This window comes from Cyprinus carpio, chromosome B9 (assembly GCF_018340385.1).
Source record: "Cyprinus carpio isolate SPL01 chromosome B9, ASM1834038v1, whole genome shotgun sequence".
Taxonomy (NCBI): domain Eukaryota; kingdom Metazoa; phylum Chordata; class Actinopteri; order Cypriniformes; family Cyprinidae; genus Cyprinus; species Cyprinus carpio.
This window is the reverse complement of record NC_056605.1, coordinates 5631376-5651569: the sequence shown is the minus strand read 5'-3', so window position 1 is coordinate 5651569 and position 20194 is coordinate 5631376. Positions and strand designations below refer to the sequence as shown.

The following is a 20194-nucleotide window of genomic DNA, read 5'->3' as shown; positions in this document are numbered from 1 at the left end:
TTTTCACACGTGTGCTTTCACTGGAAGTGATGGTGCCTGTGTAAACAGAAAGGGCGTTGGTTATTTCTCTCCTCTATAGAGTCGACAGCACTAGCCCGAGGCTCTTCGCTGCATCACTGGGATGTTTAACACACACTTATGCTCAATAATCTCCATGCTACTTGCTTTTCTTTGTTATTTCTGTGACAGCTGGTATCACTTTCCTCTGATAATTCAGTGGATAGATTATTGGTCATGCAGTCTGTTGTTATAAATGTTAGCTAATATGAGGTGATCTCCTCACAAGTTGTATTTTGTACTGTATGTCAGAAGTTAGTATGAGAGCTGTGCTCTGATTGGACGAGGGCTGTGGTGGCCTGACTTTGTATTTGCTAAAAGTGAAAATGTACTTCCTTCATGTGGAATGATAGCACTGTGCTGCCATCTAGTGCTGGACATTGAACAACCTTTAACCTACTGAGACCCAGCAGAAGATTTTATGAACTTCTCAGTATGAACCCACACATGTGGTCTTTGCACTTGACCACTTGCATGACTATTTCCTGTTTTTGGCCCAAGTGTCCAAGTAGGCATGAAGACCACAAAGGCCTGTCCAAATACCCACTCTTGCAGTCTTGGTCACTCCAGAGCACATGCACGCGCAAAACTGTCCCAGGTCTTAAAAGCGCAGTGCCCTTGATGCACGCTAAATCCACACTCTCTCATATATAACACTCTGGAGTGGTATTCGAGGTTAAGTGTATCATGTTCTGGAAATAAACTGAGACTTTTTGAAACGTTTCAGAACAATACAGGAATTATTTTATCTGATAGTAGTGTATATCCAGTGTGGTGCATTGATAAGATACAGCTGGAATTCCTGTACGTGTTAAATGCTTGATGTCAAAGAGAAACGGCAGATGTAAAGGTTGTTGAACTGCCTAAGGCATTGGCAACATTTGCTTTTCAGCATTATCTCATCGTATACTGAAGGGGTTTAAAACATTTCCTTTTGATAGTGTGTTCCAGATGAACAAAACTGCTCAAAAATGTAACACGCTTTCTAACCTTTCACACAAAAAGGGAAATGAATAAAGTGCCTCTGCACCTCACTCCCAATTCCTCTCAACACGGGGACAGGAGAGGTGTCAGTAACTGGGAAAACAAAGTGACTTGCATTACTTATTTAAAACAGTGACAGATATTTTCTTGTAAGTTTTAAAAGTAATGAGTTGCTTTACTAGTTACTTGGAAAAAAGAAATCTGATTACATGCATTACTGGAGAAGTCCTCATGAACAATTCAATTAAATTCAATTCAAGTTTATTTGTATAGCGCTTTTTACGATACAAATCATTACAAAGCAACTTTACAGAAAATTAAGTTTCTACAATATTTAGTAGTAGCTTATCAGTGGTGACTGTCAGTTCATGTGCATATAGCAGAAATGTTTAGAAAAATCAATAAAAATACGTAAACACCATGAACAGACGATTAACACTATTAACAGCAATTATGCAATCAAACTGTAGAGCAAACATGTGTAGTTCTGTATGTTGTCTCTGGGTTAGCATCATCTGAGGTCCTCTGAGGGGCTGGCATCAGCCTCTCAGGTGTTCTGGATCCAGACTGTAGCTTGTGTAAACCCTAGTTACCTACGGGATGTAAATCCCGTGGCAAAGCGAGAGAACCAAATCAGAGAACATAATTAGCGTAGCTGCTGTTCCCAGCCAAGTAAAATGTAATTCGTTTAAAACCCAAGCTAAAGAATAATAATGCACTTTGATCAGATCATAACTGCAGTCCAAATTATGAGATGCATTATTTGAATGCTTGGCCAAAGAGGTTGTTTTTTAATCTTGATTTAAACAGAGAGAGTGTGTCCTGAGCCCCCGAACATTATCAGGAAGGCTATTCCAGAGTTTGGGAGCCAATGCGAAAAAAAGCTCTACCTCCTTTAGTGGACTTTGCTATCCTAGGTACTATCAAAACAAGTCCAGCGTTTTGTGACCTTAGGGAGCGTGATGGGTTGTAGCGTGGTAGAAGACTAGATTAGGTACGCAGGAGCTAAAGCCATGGGCCTTATAAGTAAGTAATAATATTTTGACCTGCATTCCTGTCTCTGATATGAACATCTGTGTGTTTGATGAGTGTTTTAGGGTTTGACTGTGTCTGTTTCTCAGAAGATCAGCAGCAGACCTGCATTCCTGTCTCTGATCACCCGCTCGCGTGTTTCTGTAACCTGACTGTGTGTGTGTGTGTGTGTGTGTGTGTGTGTGTGTGTGTGTGTGTGTGTCGAGTCCCACAGCAGGCCCAGCGCTCCAGAGATCACAGCTGCACTGAAGCCTGGAGCGATCGTCGTGTGCTTTGGTTGGGTTGATAAGCTAATCATTGATCAGCGGTCATCACACTTATTGTTACTCATGTGTAGAGGTTTGAGAAACGAGAAGTGTGCTGTTATTTTTCTGAGCGATTGGCCATGAAGACCACAAAGCAGTGGACAGTTCAAGTTAAGATAACATCCTCACAACCAGCGCTGGGTAGATTCCTTACAAACTAATGTTACTGATACCAAATTACTTGACAGATTTTAGGTAATATGATCTTTTAGATTACTTTATATATTAATATCACATTTCTCACATTGATTTAAATAGGATACCAGTTTTGTACCATATTGATATAAAATACAAAGAGTAAGAAAATGTATTGGACTCATTGTTATCAACTATATGAAGTGCATTAAAGATTATATTACGTCAAGTTTCCCCAAACTGGGTTTGTGAAAGACCTGCAGGGGGTTTATGAGTTTAATAAAAAGCTAAATTAATAAATAAATCATAAATGTGTAATTATTGTAAATAATATGTAAGCACATGGGCTAATCCATAAAAAAGTAACTGTAGTCTGATTACAAATATTTTGAACTAATTTAAATTTAATCTAATTACAAGTACTAAATTTTTGGAAGCTGATTACGCAATCCAGATGAGATGATGTGGAGGAACATTATAAACTGTTGATTTAAGGTTATTACTTCATCAGCACTGATTAGATGTGAACTATGTTTACATCTAATATACATAGTTTGAGCAGTTTAACATGTTATAGGCAGATTTTATATATTTTTGAAAGAAGTCTTTTATGCTTGCAAAGGCTGCATTTATTTGATGAGAAATACTAAAAAACAGTAATATTGTGAAAAATTATTAGTTTTAAATTGACAAATTGATCAGTGAAATGTTATGCTTGTTAAAACCTGCCAAAATAAACTTTTCAAAATTCCATTTGCCAACTCAAATTGTCACTTTCTAAAATCATTTTAAATGACAGTTCAATAAAAAAAAAAAAAAAAATTATGGATACAAAAAATTATTCTTTATTAGATTTTTTGTCAAACCAAAACTTTTTCTCATGGCGTAATTTTGTTAAACAGTTTTGCACTCAGTTGACCCTTCTCAAAAACCCGCCCTCCTTAGTTACTGTTGCTATGTCCGACAAGCCATGCCGCTCTCACACTAACACATCATGTTCTCACGCAGTAAAAAATACATCACAGAGCAAAGAGGAAACTGACAAAACACTGAGAGACAAGACAGAGCAGGTTACTTCATGTATGGAACAAACTCAGCTCTCAAATTTAGACGTGTTTTTTTTTTTTTTTTGGAAAATCTAACAATAAATACAGTTTTGTGGCTCTTTAATGTGTTTATTGCTGTAGCGCCTCAGTTCAAGCTGCACGTCGACTGATCGTCTTTTCATATGTACTTAAAGCACGAAATAAACATGAATGGACATCAGAACGCATTTTATTTAAACTATGGAAAGACGTCAATACACAACATAATAACAGCAGTTCAAATCCACCGAAGTTAATCTACTCTCCTGTCAGATTTTCTTGCCGGACAAGAAGGCGTTATGATTGGTCAGATTGCCTGTCAATCAAGCTCTTTGCAAAGGATCAACAGCTTGTTGTTATTTGTTATTATTATTATTATTTAGAAATGTTGTAAAATAAATTCTGTCTATATAGATTCTTTTGTGAAAAGTACATAATATACATTTATTTATTTATTTGTGCTGTCAAACAATTAATCACAATTAATCGCATCCAAAATAATTGTTTTTGTTGTGTGTATACTGTGCATATTTATTATGCTTATATATAAATACACATACAGTTTATATTTTGAAAATGTTACATGTATTTACATGTCTATTTATATTCATATAATTTATATTATAAATAAATATATTTAACATATAAAGATAACATTTTTCTGAAATATATACATGCATATCTGTGTATTTATATTAGTGCTATCAAACGATTAATCGTGATTAATTGCATTCAAAATAAACGTTTTTGTTTACATAATATATGTGTGTGTACTGTCTATATCTATTATGTATATATGTGACCCTGGAGCACAAAAGCAGTCTTAAGTCGCTGGGGTATATTTGTAGCAGTTGCCAAAAAAAAACATTGTATGGGTCAAAATTATTGATTTTTCTTTTACGCCAAAAATCATTAGGATATTAAGTAAAGATAATGTTCCATGAAGATATTTTGTAAATTTCCTACCGTAAATATATCAAAACTTAATTTTTGATTAGTAATATGCATTGCTATGAGCTTCATTTGGACAACTTTAAAGATGATTTTCTCAGTATTTAGATTTTTTGCACCCTCAGATTCCAGATATTCAAATAGTTGTATCTCAGCCAAATATTGTCCTAACAGAATATGTATAAAAATAAATAGAAATATGTATAGAAAATAGATATTTAGTATGAATTTGTACATTGTGATCCATATAGAAACGTGCAATTTGTTTTGTTTGTTTTTTTTTAAAGCATGAAAGTCCCCTAAATACAACCTTTAAACATAATACATTTAAACTTGAAAAGCAGTTAATAGCAGGTTTTTGTGTTGTGAAGTTTCGTGCACTTTCATGCAGTGCCTCAAAAAGATCAAGATAGCAGGTCATTTGCTGTAACCTGCTGTTGACTCTTTCAAAACGTTTCTTATCTGAAGGTCTGTCCATCTTGTCTCAGCAGAAGTCAATGGTGTGACCTTCAGGACTTCAATAGTAACTTCAATAGTAACTCACGAGTGCCTGTTAAGCTCAAATGAGCTTTATTGGCATGACTGTGGAACAGCACAATGTTGCCAAAGCAATAAAAAGTGAACAAGTTATACATGCATGTAGATAGTTTAAGAGAAAGAAGAAAGAAAAAAACTTATTCATGGCCATATTGTACATATATTATAAAACAACACACACACACACACACACACAATAACAATAGTAAATAGAAGGTAAATATTTACAGAGAGCATTGATAAAGAAAAGGGGGTTTAACCTTTGTCCCTCATGATATGGCAGGAGGATACATACTGCGCTGCTAGGTGGAAACACTTTTCTTTCTCTCCCAAAATATGACAGAGTTTGTCTACCCTTACCAAAAAGTAGTATACTTCAAGTTTATTTTATTAAGTATACTTAAGTAAAGTTCAAGTATATTTTTAAGTATACTTTATGTAGCAAGTATACAAATATTAGTGTTCTAGTAGTATACTTAAGTGTACTGTTTCAATAGTGCTTGGGACTAAATTGGCCCACTTTCTAGTATATAAAAATATACTTTTAAGTATACTTTAAGTATAACAGTAGCAAACTTTAAGTACAGAACTAGTTTACCTCTGTTTGTAGTTTGTACTGCAGTTATACTAAAAGTGAACTTACAGGTATACTGATAGTTTATTAATTAAATACTTTGTACACTTTGAAGTATACTCTCAGTAAACTACTAGTTTAGTAGTTTTATACTGCAAGTATACTCATAAGTTTTCTTTAAGTGAACTTTACATTATATTTTAAGTATACGACTATGTCCCTATTTAGGTTTGAATTTGTATATATTTTGTTATATGAATATCTGAACATACACAACATCCAAAGAAAGAACAGGGTATCTGCTTGAAAACAAAAATTTTATTCTAGCTTCATGCAATCTTTTTTTGAACACTTTAATGTGGGTAAGTTTCATAAAAAATAAAGAAATAACATTTTGAACAAAAAACTGAAAAAAGACTATGAATTGGATTCAGAATGATAATCAAAACGTAGATGGAGTCGATCAACACCCCAAAGCTTGCTGTAATTATTACCTCTTCATCGGTCGTGGAAATTCTGTGCAGAAGATGTGTATAGATGCTGTTTTCATGTCAGATGATCGTGTTAGATTACATTTTAGTATCTGTGTTTCTTTTTTTCTTCTTCACTTGTGTTTTTTTGGAAATTCTGTAAGATGATGTATAGCGCCCTCTACTGTATAACAATGAAAACATGGATTCTAGGAGCACAAGTATAGTTCAAATATATACACACCCAACACAAATATAAGACAACCAAAATTAGATGTCATTTTAAGTATATTTCTGAGGAGTACATAAAGCCCATTTCTGAGAAGTACATAAAAAGTAAACTAAAAGCATACTTTCCTATTTTTAGTTTAAAAGTATACTAATAGCACACTTGAATAAACTTGTTTTTCGTAAGGGTATGTGGCTCGCTTGCTGGAATTCAGGCACAATTTGAGCTATTTGGGTAAAATAAGTGTCTCTAATGTGTTTATATTTGCTGCAGTGTGTGTGGAAGTGCAGCTCGTCCTCTGTGAGTCCCTCTGAGCAGTGAGAACACAGTCAGAGCTCTCTCTCTCTCTCTCTCTCTCTCTCTCTCTCTCTCTCTCTCACATACACACACACACACACACACTGTGCAGTGAGGACACAGTCGGAGCTCTCTCTCTCTCCAGCTCTGTTTGTGTCGGCCCGTCTCCACACAGAGACTGTGCTCACTCAGACGATACTTCGTAAGAAGCTTTCTCTGTCTATAGTCTTTAATTTTGAACAAGGTGCCAATTGATAACCAGTCTTTAATCTATAGAAGAAGATGAAGTGTAGGCAATCTAGGTGTGAGACGGGCCCCAATGGTCAGAATATTATAGACAAAAGAATAATGTTTAGCAGCAGTTCAGAGTCAAGTATCGTGTTTGCAATACAAAAGAACAATAATAATTCCTTTAAGGGAAGTGTGAATGGCTCATAGTTCTGAAAACTGTAGCATGATGTGGGAAAAAAAAAAAAAAAGAAAAGAAGAAAAAAAAAAAAGAAAAAAATATTGGAATCATAAATTTACTTTATATAAACAAGGGTTATTTATTTTATTAAACTGGATAAATTGTTTTGATATAAACAAGTGTTTATTATTGTATATTCATTTGGCATTTCATTTACTTTATTCCCTTTAAATTTGCTTATTAAAAGAACAACAACAGCAGTATGGTGTAACATTTATTTGAAACATGTATTTGGTACTTGCTACCTTATATCTTTACTCTTTCATTTCATTCTTTTCATGGCTTTGGAAAACTTGTCTCGGATGTTTCTCTGCTTCGCTTTTTGCATAACTTCAGGTCGTCGACAAAAACAAACGTTGCTATCTCTTTCTAGGAATGAAATACTGTCTGTACATCTTTAAAGTTTGTCCGCGATTGATCGTACAGGTGCAGATATATTTGTGCAGCTCAGCTATTCGACACTCCAGTGTATTCAGGAGATGTCGCTCTCCTTAATGACCCCAGCAGAATGAGGAACGAACCGAAAAAAAAAATTGCCCGTCAAAGAAGGTGGAGTTTCAGAACACACCCACCGATCCCCCGCCACGGACCAATAGAAACTCAAAGGTGTTTTAGGAGCCGAAACGAACTCCCCCAGAAAGTTCGCTTTGGTGAGCCGTTTCGAACTGCCAAAACGAACTTCGTTTTTGATTTTGATTTTGTTCGAAATGACATCATCAGTTCGTTCTTCGATTTCATTTGAAGTATACCGGGGCCTTAAGGCGAGGCTTTTTCTGGAGAATGAGAAGGTGTTTGGCCTCTTTGGATTTGTCAAAATTGTTCCATAATCCCCAAAATAATTTTGATCGATTGCTTCTTCAGTTTTGTTTATTTTTTTGTTATGTGATCAGTTTTCTTCTGTATTAATAGTGACTTGAATAGTTTAAGAGTTTGTTGATATGTGGCTCGTATTTGTTGGTTTGCAGGGTCTCTGTGTTTTTTATTTGATAATGATCTTAATTCTTTTCTTAGTTTTTGGCATTTTTTTATCAAACCAAGCATCTTTAGCGGTTTCTTTTTTTACATCTGTAATTTTTTCTTTTTCTGAGGGCTTTTCTGACCACTGTAGAAAAGATTTGAGTTAACTGTTCAGTTGCTGAATTGATACTTCTCTTCTCTTCACTAAACGTAGTCAGGAGAAATGAGTCTATCATGTTCTCAGCTTGAGTGCTGTGGAGCGCAGCTTCATACTGGGCAGGACTGTCTTTACTCCATATAAATTTGGGGCGGTGTGGATATAATTGAACTTTCTGTTCTGAAGATGGCAGATGATTCCCTGACCTGTTGAGACTGAGGACTATGTGACTGTGGTCTGATAATGGAAGCTGTGGCATCACTATGAAATAATTGATCTTACTTTGGTCCATGTCTGTGATGGCGTAATCCTCTGTGCTGCTGCCTAGATATGAGCAGTATGGAGTCACCCTTCATTCTGCCATTAACTATGTATAGGCCCAGGCTTTTGCAGAGCTGCAGGACTTGTTTTCCATGTCTGTTAATTGCGTTGTCATAATTCTTGCGTGTTTTGACAAAACCTTTTTGTTGATGATTAAGTGAACTGTTTATATATTTGTCCCCATCAGAGCTGATGTAGTCCACTTTCTTCCCCGTTCTGGCGTTCAGATCCCCCATTAATAGAACTGAACCTATAGACTGGAAGTAATTGATCTCTGATTGTAGGGTTGAGAAGATGTCTTCGTTATAATAAGGTGACTCATATGGGGGGTCCTCATCTAAGCATAAAATCTCTTTAATTTTTATCCAAGTATGTGTTTTTCCCTTTTTCATGGGTTGAATATACTGCCACAGATGGTCTTTAAACCAGACTATGATTCCTCCTGAATCTCTTCCGTTTCTAACATCCGGCTGTTTGATTTATGGGTATGCGCAGCTCTCTGTAGTGTGAAGGGAGGTAGGTTTTAGAGTCTAAACGACTCCATGTCTCAAGTAAAATAATTATATCTGAACTATGTACAGTGTTAACAAAATCAGGATTAGTACTTTTCTCTCCAAAAGCTGAAGAGAACATCCCTTGAATATTATAACTAGTTATTTTAAATGATGACATTGGGAAGTATTGCATTTACTGGAGTAATGTATGAATTCATGTTTTAAAATATAAATTCATCAATTAAAAATAGGGAGTATAGAGGATATATATATATATATATATATATATAAAAATATCATTATTTATTAGCATATATATAATAATATATATATATATATATATATATATAAAAATATCATGAGTGAATCAGTTTTACAATTGTCAAATTTGAAAGTAAACAAGTAGAAATAAGTTAAATAAAAGTCATTAAGAAATAATGATCATTTTTAACTCCAGACACACTGTAAGTAGTTAAGCTAGTAGGTTGTCACATATAATTTTCAGCATATTTTGTATCTGGATAAGGTCGCTGGTGTCTGTTCTAGCTCTTCCTGCTGCTACAGCGGCGTAGCTGTCTGACTGAAGCGCTCTTACCCTCTCCTCGTGATCACAGAGCATCTTCAGAGCCCCTTGATGCTCTTAGCAAACAGTCTCATGCCCTCTCGGTGAATGTGGATGTGGTCATACAGATGGCCGTTGGAGTCACAGAGTATTACAATGTTGTCTTGACTCTTCTGTTCTCTGCTGGTGCTCATGAATGGTGCTGATGTTCTCGCAGCTGGATGACTCTGTGTACTGCTGCTGTTCTCCTTCCTCTTGAGGTTGTGAGAGGTTACAGGAGTGAAGGAGCTCTGAGACGGTGAGCTGATACACTGCTGATTTTGAGTGGTGTCTGTGGTGTGTGTTTGGGTGCTGACACTCTCTTGGTGTTGTTTTGTGTGTAGCTGGTTTCTGGTCTCCTCCAGAGCCCCTGGTGCAGCTCTTGATTGTCCTCCTCCAGTTGTTTTACAGCAGAGCAGAGCTGTTGTATTTGTTGCACACTGTGGTGGCTGGTCAAGTTTAGCAGATGATGGAGATTGTTGCTAGTTTCCTCTTTAAACTGACAGAAGTCCTGCTCCAGCTCACCGACGTTATCTCTCAAAGCCTTGATCTTAGGAGACGCAGGAGTGCTGGTGTGTCTGTGTGTTTGAGGAGTTCTTGAGCTGCTGTCAGAGATGGTAACTGAGGTGGTGCAGGGCACTTCTACTGTGTGGCTCTTCATTTCAGGATCTTTCTTAATCTTCTGAACCTCCTGTTTAAGGTTTCTGAAGTTCCTCTGGAATTCACTGAGGCTGCTTTCTGGTCCCTGGACCATGACTGTGTCATTATGATAAAGATTTACAATCAGCTTTGTGTCGTTCTCTCCTTCTAGAGTGAGTTGTCTGCCTTTGTTGATGCCTCTTTTTCTCATACGTGCCATGTTTGAGCAGAGGACGGTGTGCCAGGATGATGGGTGTTCAGTGAAGAAGAGCAGGTTACACAGGACTCTGTTGTTTTCTGGTCCACTGTAGTCAGATAGCAGTATCTCTGGGTTCTTTCTCAGCATAATTCAATGCAATTCATATTGCTTTATTGGCATGACATACTTAGGTACATATTGCCAAAGCATTGTAAATAGCAGAATAAAAACAAACAAAACAAAAATACATATAATATATATCCATAAACAAATAAAACAAAAATACATGTAAAATACATCCATATATATATATATATATATATATATATATATATATTTCTATAAACATTGATGGTATTACTAATGTAGATGTGCTCACTCTTTACCTCTTAGTTTGTGGCATTTGTAAATATATAATGTGCTACCAAAGAGGAAGCAGGTCCTTCACCAAGTAATATTCTTAATTTGTCATGTTCACGGAGTGACTGGAACTCAGGAGTGTTCTGCTGTATTTGACTGTACAGTGAGTCTCTTAAGGATGTGTATTTGTCACAGTCTCAACTGATCCTGATCTAGGTAACCAGGTCTTTCTATGTCGTCCTCTCTCTATGGCCAGCCGGTGGTCACTCAGTCTGTACTTGGTCAGTAAATGTCTGTGTGTTATATTTCTGACTGAAAGCAGATAGTCATGCATACTGTACTCTCTGTTGAGTTTCAGATAACACTGGAGACGACTTTGGTCTTTGATTTGTTATTTCCAATACTGTATGTATGTCTCCTTCTCTTCATTCATAATTTCTTTGATTCTTCCATGTTTTTCAGGATTGGTGATATCGAGTGCTTTGTTAGTCTGACACCATTACACAAAGATGACTTTTTTGAGCACTCTTTTTTTTGTGTGTTTTTAGTGCTTTTTAAAATGAAGAGAATCTTCCGAACTAGAGTTTAAGTGGATCCAGAACTTTAAAACTCTTTTTTTAATGATTAGATTTAGGGGGAGACGGCCTAACTGCTCTGCAGGCGTTATTAGGAGTGTTTCTGTGCACGTGAAGGATGCTTCTGCAGAACTCGACATGCAGAGCTTCTGAAGGGTGTTTATGGCTGGAGTTACTCGCTGGGCCCCAGATCTCGCTTCCATACAGGGCAATGAGCAGAATGACACTATCGAAGATCTTTGTCCAAATTCTTGTCTCAAGACAAGACAAGACAAGACAAAAATAAATAAATAAATAAATAAACTCTCTCCCTCTCTCTCCCCCCCATCTCTCCCACTCCTCTCTTCCTCCGCTCTCCCCTCTCTCTCTCCCTCTTCTCCCTCTCTCTCCCCCTCTCTCCCTCTCCCTCTCTCTCTCTTTCTTTCTTCTCTCTCTCTCTCTCTCTCCTTTTCCTCTCCCCTCTCGCCCTCTCTCTCTCTCTCTCTCTCTTCTCTCTGTGCCTCCCCCTCTCTTTCTCTCCCCCCCCCTTCTCTCTCTCTCTTTTCTGTCTCTCTCTCTCTCTCTCTTCTCTCTTCTCTCTCTATTCTCTCTCTCGTCTGAGTCTCTCTCTCTCCCCGTCTCTCTCCCTCTCTGCTCCCATCTCTCTCTGCTCTCTCTCTCTTCTCCCTTCCCTCCCCCCGACTCCTTGCTCCGTCTCTCCTCTCTCTCTCTCTCTTCTCTTCTCTTTTCTCTCTCTCTCTCTTTCTCTCTGTTTGCCTGTTTCGAGTCTCTCTCTCTCTCTCCCCCCCTCTCTGTCTTTCTCTCTCTCTCTCTCTTCTCTCTCTCCTCTCTCTCTCTACCCTCTTTCTCTTCTCTCTCTCTGTCTCTGTCTCTGTCTCTCTCTCTCTCTTCTCTCTCTGTCTCTCTCTCTCTCTTCTCTCTCTCTCTTTCTCTTTCTCTCTCTCCTCTCTCCCCCTCTCCTCCCCCCTCACCCCACCCCCTCTCTCTCTTCCTCTCTCTCCCCCCCCCCCCTCTCTCTCTCTCCCTCCCCCTCTCCTCTCTCTCTCTCCCTCCCCCCCCCCCTCTCTCCCTCTCTCTCTCTCAGGCAGGAGATCATGAAGTGGAATGGCTGGGGTTACAGTGACTCGAGGTTCCTCTTCAATAAAAAGGGTCAAGCAGAGTTCACAGGGAAGCGGTGAGTATGAGTCACCAAACAAACAGCAGTTAGACTCAGAATAGACCTAGAGACTGCTCTGATTCAAGGGGAAATCTGTGGATTTCAACATGATATACAGTAAATGTGTTAATCAGTCAGAGCTGACAGCACTACAATCTTAAAGTGATAGTTCACCAAAAAATTAAAATTCTGTCCTTTTTTTTACTCAAACTTATGTATGTATAAATCTTCTGTAGAATAAAACAAGAAAAAACCTATTGTGTTTTTATTTTGTCCATACAGTGAAAGTCGTTGTTTTGGAACCCACTGGCTTTTTTTATTGTATGGACAACAGCATTCCTTTAAATATTACACCACTTATCCTGGACAAAGATGGAAAGAAGATATTACAAATTTGTCAGGATAAGATAAGTGAAAAGTGTTCAAGATGTTGAACAAGTGTATACAGTGTGTACCCTTAGAGCTTGTAAATGGTTATATATTTATGACCATTTACATATATAACCATTAACCATATATTATACATTTATAGTCAATAAGTTAATTTGTACATTTGTCTACACTGGCACTAAAGTTTGGGATCAGTAAGATTTTTAAAGAAGTTTCTTCTGCTCATCAAGGCTGGATCTATTTGATCAAAAATACAGAAAAAAAATGTGAAATATTATTGCAATTTAAAATAACTGATTTCTATTTTAATATCCTTAACAACATAATTTATTTCTGTGATGCAAAGCTGTATTTTCAGCATCATTACTCCAGTCTTCAGTGTCACATGATCCTTCAGAAATCATTCTAATATACTGATTTATTATCAATGATTGAAACAGTTGTGATGCTTATTATGTTTTGGGACCTGTGATACTTTTGTCAGGATTCTTTGATAAAGTTTAAAAAAAAAAAAATGTATACAATATACACTACTATTCAAAAGTCAGTACATTTTTTCCTTCTTTTTTTTCTTTTTTTTTTTAAAGAAAGTAATACTTGTATTCAGCAAAGATGTGTTAAATGGATAACAATTGTTCGTAAAGACTTAGATTGTTAGAAAAGATTTCTATTTTGAATAAATGCTGTTCTTTTTAACTTTTTATTCATCAAAGAATCAAAAAAAAAAAAGTATCACGGTTTCTCAAAAAATGTTAAGCAGTTTCAACACTAATAATAAATCAGCATGTCAGAAAGATTTCTGAAGAATCATGTGACACTGAAGACTGGAGTAGAAGACTTTGCGTCACAGAAATAAATAATATTTTAAAGTATATTAAAATCAAAAAACAATTCTAGAAATTGCAATTATATTTCACAATATTTGTTTTTTTGTGTGTGTTTTTGATCAAATAAACAGCCTTCATGAGCATGAGACATTTAAAAAACATCTTACTGATCCCAAACTTTTGATTTATAATTTCAAATATGCCATTCTCCTCAGATTTATTTCTTTATTTTGAACAAACATTGCACCTAGTATTTAAAGAAATTCTGCAGTTCGGCTGAAACATACAGTACTCCTCACAAGTACATGAATGTAAATGTTTCTAGCTATGCAAGGTCAGTTTTGGCCATTGTAGTGTTTTGAAACATGTCATTGTTTTTTCTAAACATCTGCATAGAGGACATTAACACAAACAGCCTCTCACACAGAGCGTGGCTCTCGTAACGCTGGTTTATGTTCCTATAGACACACGCAGTCACACAGTGTGTCCTCCTCTGTGTACTCATACAGACACAGTGGCGCTGCTTAATCTAACACATGCACAGATGATATGCTGATGCTTCCATATTTCATCATAACACATACAAGGCATGCCATGTCACAACATATGTGTGTGTGTAAATAGAATATATATATTGAGATTTGCTATCAGCTCCTCTGTGTTGAGGACTAGAGGTGCACATGAGGTAGTTTGTGGTGGTTCAGTGTGGTGTGCTCCTGCCATCTAGTGTCTGGAATCTGCTGCATGAACTTAGCCTCCATGTTAAGAGGTAATGCCAAGGGGTAATCAGTCTTACTTCTCCAATACAAATAAGACCAATCTGCCTTTTCATAACTGAATTGAAAACGTTACAACCAGTCTTAAGAAAAAAATAAAATATAGATGCCTAACTTTTTAAGACTAGTCCGAACAGTTTATGCAAGGGCTCATCTGACAGTATTAGGACAGAGAGTGATGTTTAATTGTGTAAAAACGAGCTGTTTTACAGGAATCTGTAGGTTGTGACTGTAATGGAAGCGCTTGACTGGATGGGTGTGTGTTTCGGTGGTTTCAGGTATCGGTTGAGTGGGCTGATTTTGCCGAGTCTGAAGGACTGGTTTGAGGGCACGTTTGGAGCCAATTTACAGCACAGATCTCCTGCTACAGTAAGTCACGTGTGATGTATATCAGGCCTGCTGTATATCAGACTCTTGTGTGTGTGTGTGTGTGTAATATGATGTGTGTGTCGTCCTCCAGCCCAGTCTGAATTTGAGTGCAGTTGCTCCTCCTCACCTGAACCAGCCCTTCGTGGAGGATCTGAAAGCAGCGGGTCTGTCCGTGTCACATGACCCAGAGGACCGGGTTTTCCGCGCTCATGGTACAGAGCTGACATCTTTGAGTTTGCCAGAAAGTTTTCAAATTTTTTTTGGTTTCATTTATTAATGTTTTACTTCATGTTTCACCCGTGGGAAACTTGTTTCATAAAGAAATGCAACCTTATTTTAATAAATAATATTTCCATTGAATATGACGATGCAAAAATCATAATGGTCTTTTTTTATTTTAGTTTTTATTTTTGATTAAGGGGTGAAATATGAGTTTGTTTGTTTGTTTTTAGATGACAGAGTTTACTTTTAAAAGAGAGTTTGCTATATATATATATATATATATATATATATATATATATATATATATATATATATATATATATATATATATATATATATATATACTATACACGTTTTTTATTTTGACTTGGTAAAAACACTTTACTCTTTAGTTTATATATGAAAAAAGTCATTTAATATATTATTCCTCATACACTACAATTCGAAATTTTGGGATCAGTAAATTTTTTTTTTTTTTTTTTTTTTTTTTATGTTTTTGAAAGAAGTGTCCTATATTCACCAAGGCTACATTTATTTATCAAAAATACAGTGAAAAACAAATATGCAATAAAACTGCAATTTAAAATAACTGTTTTCTATTTTAATGTATTTTGAGATTGAATTTTCAGCATAACTACTTTGATGCTCAAGAAGCATTTCTTATTATTATCATCAATGTTGAATGTTTTTTTTTTTTAATAGAAAGTTCAAAAGAACAAAGTCATTTGAAACCGAAGTTATTAAATGTCTTTACTGTCACTTTTGATCAAGTTAGTTAATCCTTGCTGAATAAAAAAGTATTAATTTCTTATAAAATAAATCATACTCGCCCAAAACTTATTAACGGTGATATGTTTATTAAGAGGTTACAGTATTACTTGAAATCTTATTGGGTACCTCAAGTTAATAAATTGGATCATATGTGTTCACATTACAAAAAAGATTGGGACCTCCTTTTTTTCCATTTATTTAGGTGCTGTTTATTGTCTAGTTCTTCACTAGTATGATCGAGCTGTATTCGCATGTCTTTCTGAAAGCGTTTGTCTTGTCCTCCTCAGGTCACTGCCTGCACGAGGTCTTTGCCCTGCGCGAGGGGAGGATAGGACGGGTGCCTGACGTGGTGGTCTGGCCGAGTGAGTGACTGCAAAGGGTTAAGCATCAGTGGCTGAGCGCTGATTCATATTCATGAGAAACCGCTTCAATTAGAGGCCGTCCCGTGATACTCGCTCTGATTGGTGGAGTCCTGACGGCACCCATTCACTCTCTCTGATTGATGGCCGGGCTTTGATTAGAAGAGTACCCAAGCGGCCAGCAAATCATCTGCCTCCCTGCTATACGCCTCCTTTACCGCAACGCTTCTCCAATCATACAGGACCCCTGTGATGATCCTGTAACCATCACAGTCTCCTTCAGAACGCCTTCTGCGCACACTCGAGAAATGCTTGTTTTTTATGATCTCAAAGAAATGTGAATTTGAAATGGCTTTTATTCACTGTCCAATCACATCCCAGTGAATAATATCATGTTCCAGTTTACATTATGAATGCTCTTTCACTAAGAATTGTGATCGTTTGTAAACGGTGAGGTACAGGATTGAGCTTCAGGTCACTGTGTTACTGTGTGGGATGTTTAGTGGGCAGTCAGATGTGCTCCAGTGGCTCAGATATTGATCCACTTATCTGAAGGTAAAAGGGATTGAGGTGCTTTTTTCCCCCGTTACAGAACAAAAATGTTCTGCAGTTGTACAGAACTGTTCAAGAGTTTGGAACAGGAAACACATTATAATGTTCCAAAAGATTTCTGTTTCAGTAAATGCTGTTTTTTGAACTAAAGAATCCTGAAAAAACGTATCATGGTTTCTGCAAAAATACTCTTTGACACTGATAATAATCTGAGATGCAATCAGCATATCAGAATGATTTCTGAAGATCATGTGACACTGAAGACTGGAGAAATGATGCTGAAAATACAGCTTTGATCACAGGAAGAAATTAAAGTTTAAAATACATTAAAATAGGAAACAGTTATTTTGAATTACAGTAATATTTCACAACATTACTGTTTTTACTTTTTTAAATAAAAATAAATGCAGTTTTGGTGAGCATAAGAGACCGTTCAAAAAGTCTTGCACAGTGTTGTAAGCGTAAGAGATGTTTTGTTAATAGTGGTTTAAATAAGTCGAGTGGATTATAATGCTCATTTCTTTTTTTTGTTCAGGCTGTCACAATGATGTGGAGAAGATTGTGGAACTGGCCTGCAAACACAACGTCTGCTTGATACCATATGGAGGCAAGTACCTGCGTAAATGAAACACATCTAATGCTGATGATCGGAAATATCATTTAAATATTGTTTATGTATAAAACGGGATGAAAAACTACCACTTCAGCTGCTGCATGTCATTTAACTGTTATATCTTTAGTTTATGCTTCTTTGCACTTTCCCCTAATTCTGAACACACTCCAGATAAAAATAACACAAATTCAATGACAAAACGAACATTGTTTTCTGGAGATTACATTTACACAAAAAATTAAGCTGCACAGCTGTTTACAGAATTGATAATAATCAGCATATTCAAATGATTTCTGAAGGATCATGTGACACTGAAGACTGCTGAAGATTATGTTTGACTATCACAGGAATTACATTTTAAAATATATTCAGATAGAAAATGCTTATTTTACATTTTAACAATGTCTACTGTATTTTTGAGCAAACACGTGCAGTCTTGGAGAAATCCTACCAATAAAAAAAAGAAAAGAAAAATACTTCGAACAGTATATTGAATATGTTTTTCCCCCAGATTTTATTTGTCTGTATGTTTGTATCATATATCTATTGCTTTGGCAACATTGTGATGTTACACAGTCATGCCAATAAAGCTAATTTGAATTGAATTAAATTGAATTGTGTTTTATCTAGTGCTGTCAAATGATTAATCATGATTAATTGCATCCGAAATATTTATATTTTAAAATATAAAATTTGTTTACATAATATATATTTGTGTACTGTGTAATTTATTATGCATATATAAATAAACACACATACAGTATATATTTCGAAAATATTTACATGTATATATTTATATTTATATAATTTATATTATATATAAATACATTTAATATACAAATACTTAAATTTTTTCTTAAATATATACATGTATGTGTGTGTATTTATATATACATTATAAATATACACAGAACATGCATATTTTTTATGCGATTAATCGCAATTAATTATTTGACAGCACAAATTTTATCTAATAATTTTTGATGAAGTATTCAGAACATAAACCTCAATACTTTAAATGTATTTTTAAATTACATTATGTTGACACAGCAGGTTTTCAGATCCTGTAAGTTTGGATATGTGTGCTTTCATAGAATATTGAAATTGTAATATTTCAATATTGAAATATCTCTCCCTGTCTCTCCGTCGATCAGGTGGGACGAGTGTGTCCAGTGCTCTAGAGTGCCCTCGTGAGGAGACTCGCTCCATTGTCTCTTTGGACACATCTCAGATGGTGAGTGTTTACATGCATGCAGGCAGTACCGTATATTAGAGTATATTCAAATTAACATATACATAAATAAAAATCTAAACATGAACATATCATTATAAAATATGTATTTTACGGTGAACGCAGTAGGCTAGGCACACGTGACCACTCGCACCTTATGCTTGCGGCTGAATGCAAATGATCATAATTGATGGAAAACTGTGAAAGCTCATGAAAAGACATCAGCGATCCGGCGCCGAGAAAAGAAAAAAATGAAGCCCGTGCATCACTTTCAGGTAGCCTGCGTTCATAATCCTGTGAAACTTTTTTAATTAGCCATGGTTTTACTATGAATAAAACCAAAAATCATGGTTCTTGTAGTCATGGATGGAAACCACAAATTAACCTTGATTTTGTTTAGCTACTTCAAATAATAGTTTACAAAGAAGTATTAAGATAATATTTTTTTGTGGTTATAAAATCACACACCCTTTAAAATGACTTTTAAAATGCATTATATAAAACAATGAGGCAATAATGATTGGTTAATACATAATTATATGGTTTCATTGAATGACACTATTAAAATTCATAATTTAATACAAAATAAACAGTTTATGTACTTTACATAATATTTCAAATGCCTGTAAAGGAAGCCAAAGGCCTGGTATCTGCTGCTGTTACACTTACAGGATGATAAACAATCATTAATATTGACCAAACGTTTATGCTAATTCAAATATCCACTTAATCTTTCATTTTTGGCCACATTTTTGTGATAGAAATGCTACATCCTCTGTAATCTCTTCGACAAAAACATGTGGACATCACAACCTTTACAAAAAATGAACCGTGGTTTTATCGTAGTAAAACTGCTTGGTTTTCTTTTACGTGATTTCTGAATGCTTGAGACTCTAAAATCAGTCAGACAACTGTATTAATAAAATCATAGTCTGTCTACACTTGTGATTTATAAATAATACAATTCAATTACAATTTATTTATTTACTTTTATATCTTATTAAAGTTCTACTTTGACCCTGTAGTAGGTTTTTTTTTGTTTTTTTACATCCATAATATTTGGGGGAGGTGCACAATAATACAATTCTGCTTAGGGCACTCATTTGTCCAGCAGCGGGCCTGCACTGAGTGTGACATACTGACACGCCGACAGCTTTCTGTATACTGTACCTGTCTGTACTGCTCTTCTTTACCCTCTCCTGCACGTTTCTCTCACATACTTCATCTGCTGCTCTGACCTTGGCTGGCCTGTTTTAGGGGTCGCGGGGTCACGCACATGAAAGGCAGCGAGTCATAAGCGCGGTTGTTTTATGAGCGCAGTGGTGTGATTGATAGCCGAGGGGCGGAGCCACCTGTGGAGACGGGGCAGGTTCCTGAAGTGCATTTAACCCCTGTGGAAACAAGGGGACGAAACCCGGCTGATATTCAGAAAGTCAGAGTTATTACAGATCAGACGAGACTGAAAGCAGCGGTTTGTGTTGCTGTGATTCTCATACACAC

General features: G+C 36.1%; 1 protein-coding gene across 1 annotated transcript in view; it reads left to right on the top strand.

Annotated features, from left to right (window-relative positions):
* Positions 1 to 20194, top strand: part of LOC109064632 (alkyldihydroxyacetonephosphate synthase, peroxisomal-like) — a 53576-nt gene that overhangs the window by 1098 nt on the left and 32284 nt on the right. The window contains exons 2-7 of the mRNA XM_042730725.1: positions 12513 to 12602; positions 14856 to 14946; positions 15038 to 15158; positions 16227 to 16301; positions 17386 to 17457; positions 18618 to 18697. Of these exons, the coding sequence (XP_042586659.1) occupies positions 12513 to 12602; positions 14856 to 14946; positions 15038 to 15158; positions 16227 to 16301; positions 17386 to 17457; positions 18618 to 18697 (529 nt within the window). The remainder of the gene's footprint in view (positions 1 to 12512; positions 12603 to 14855; positions 14947 to 15037; positions 15159 to 16226; positions 16302 to 17385; positions 17458 to 18617; positions 18698 to 20194) is intronic.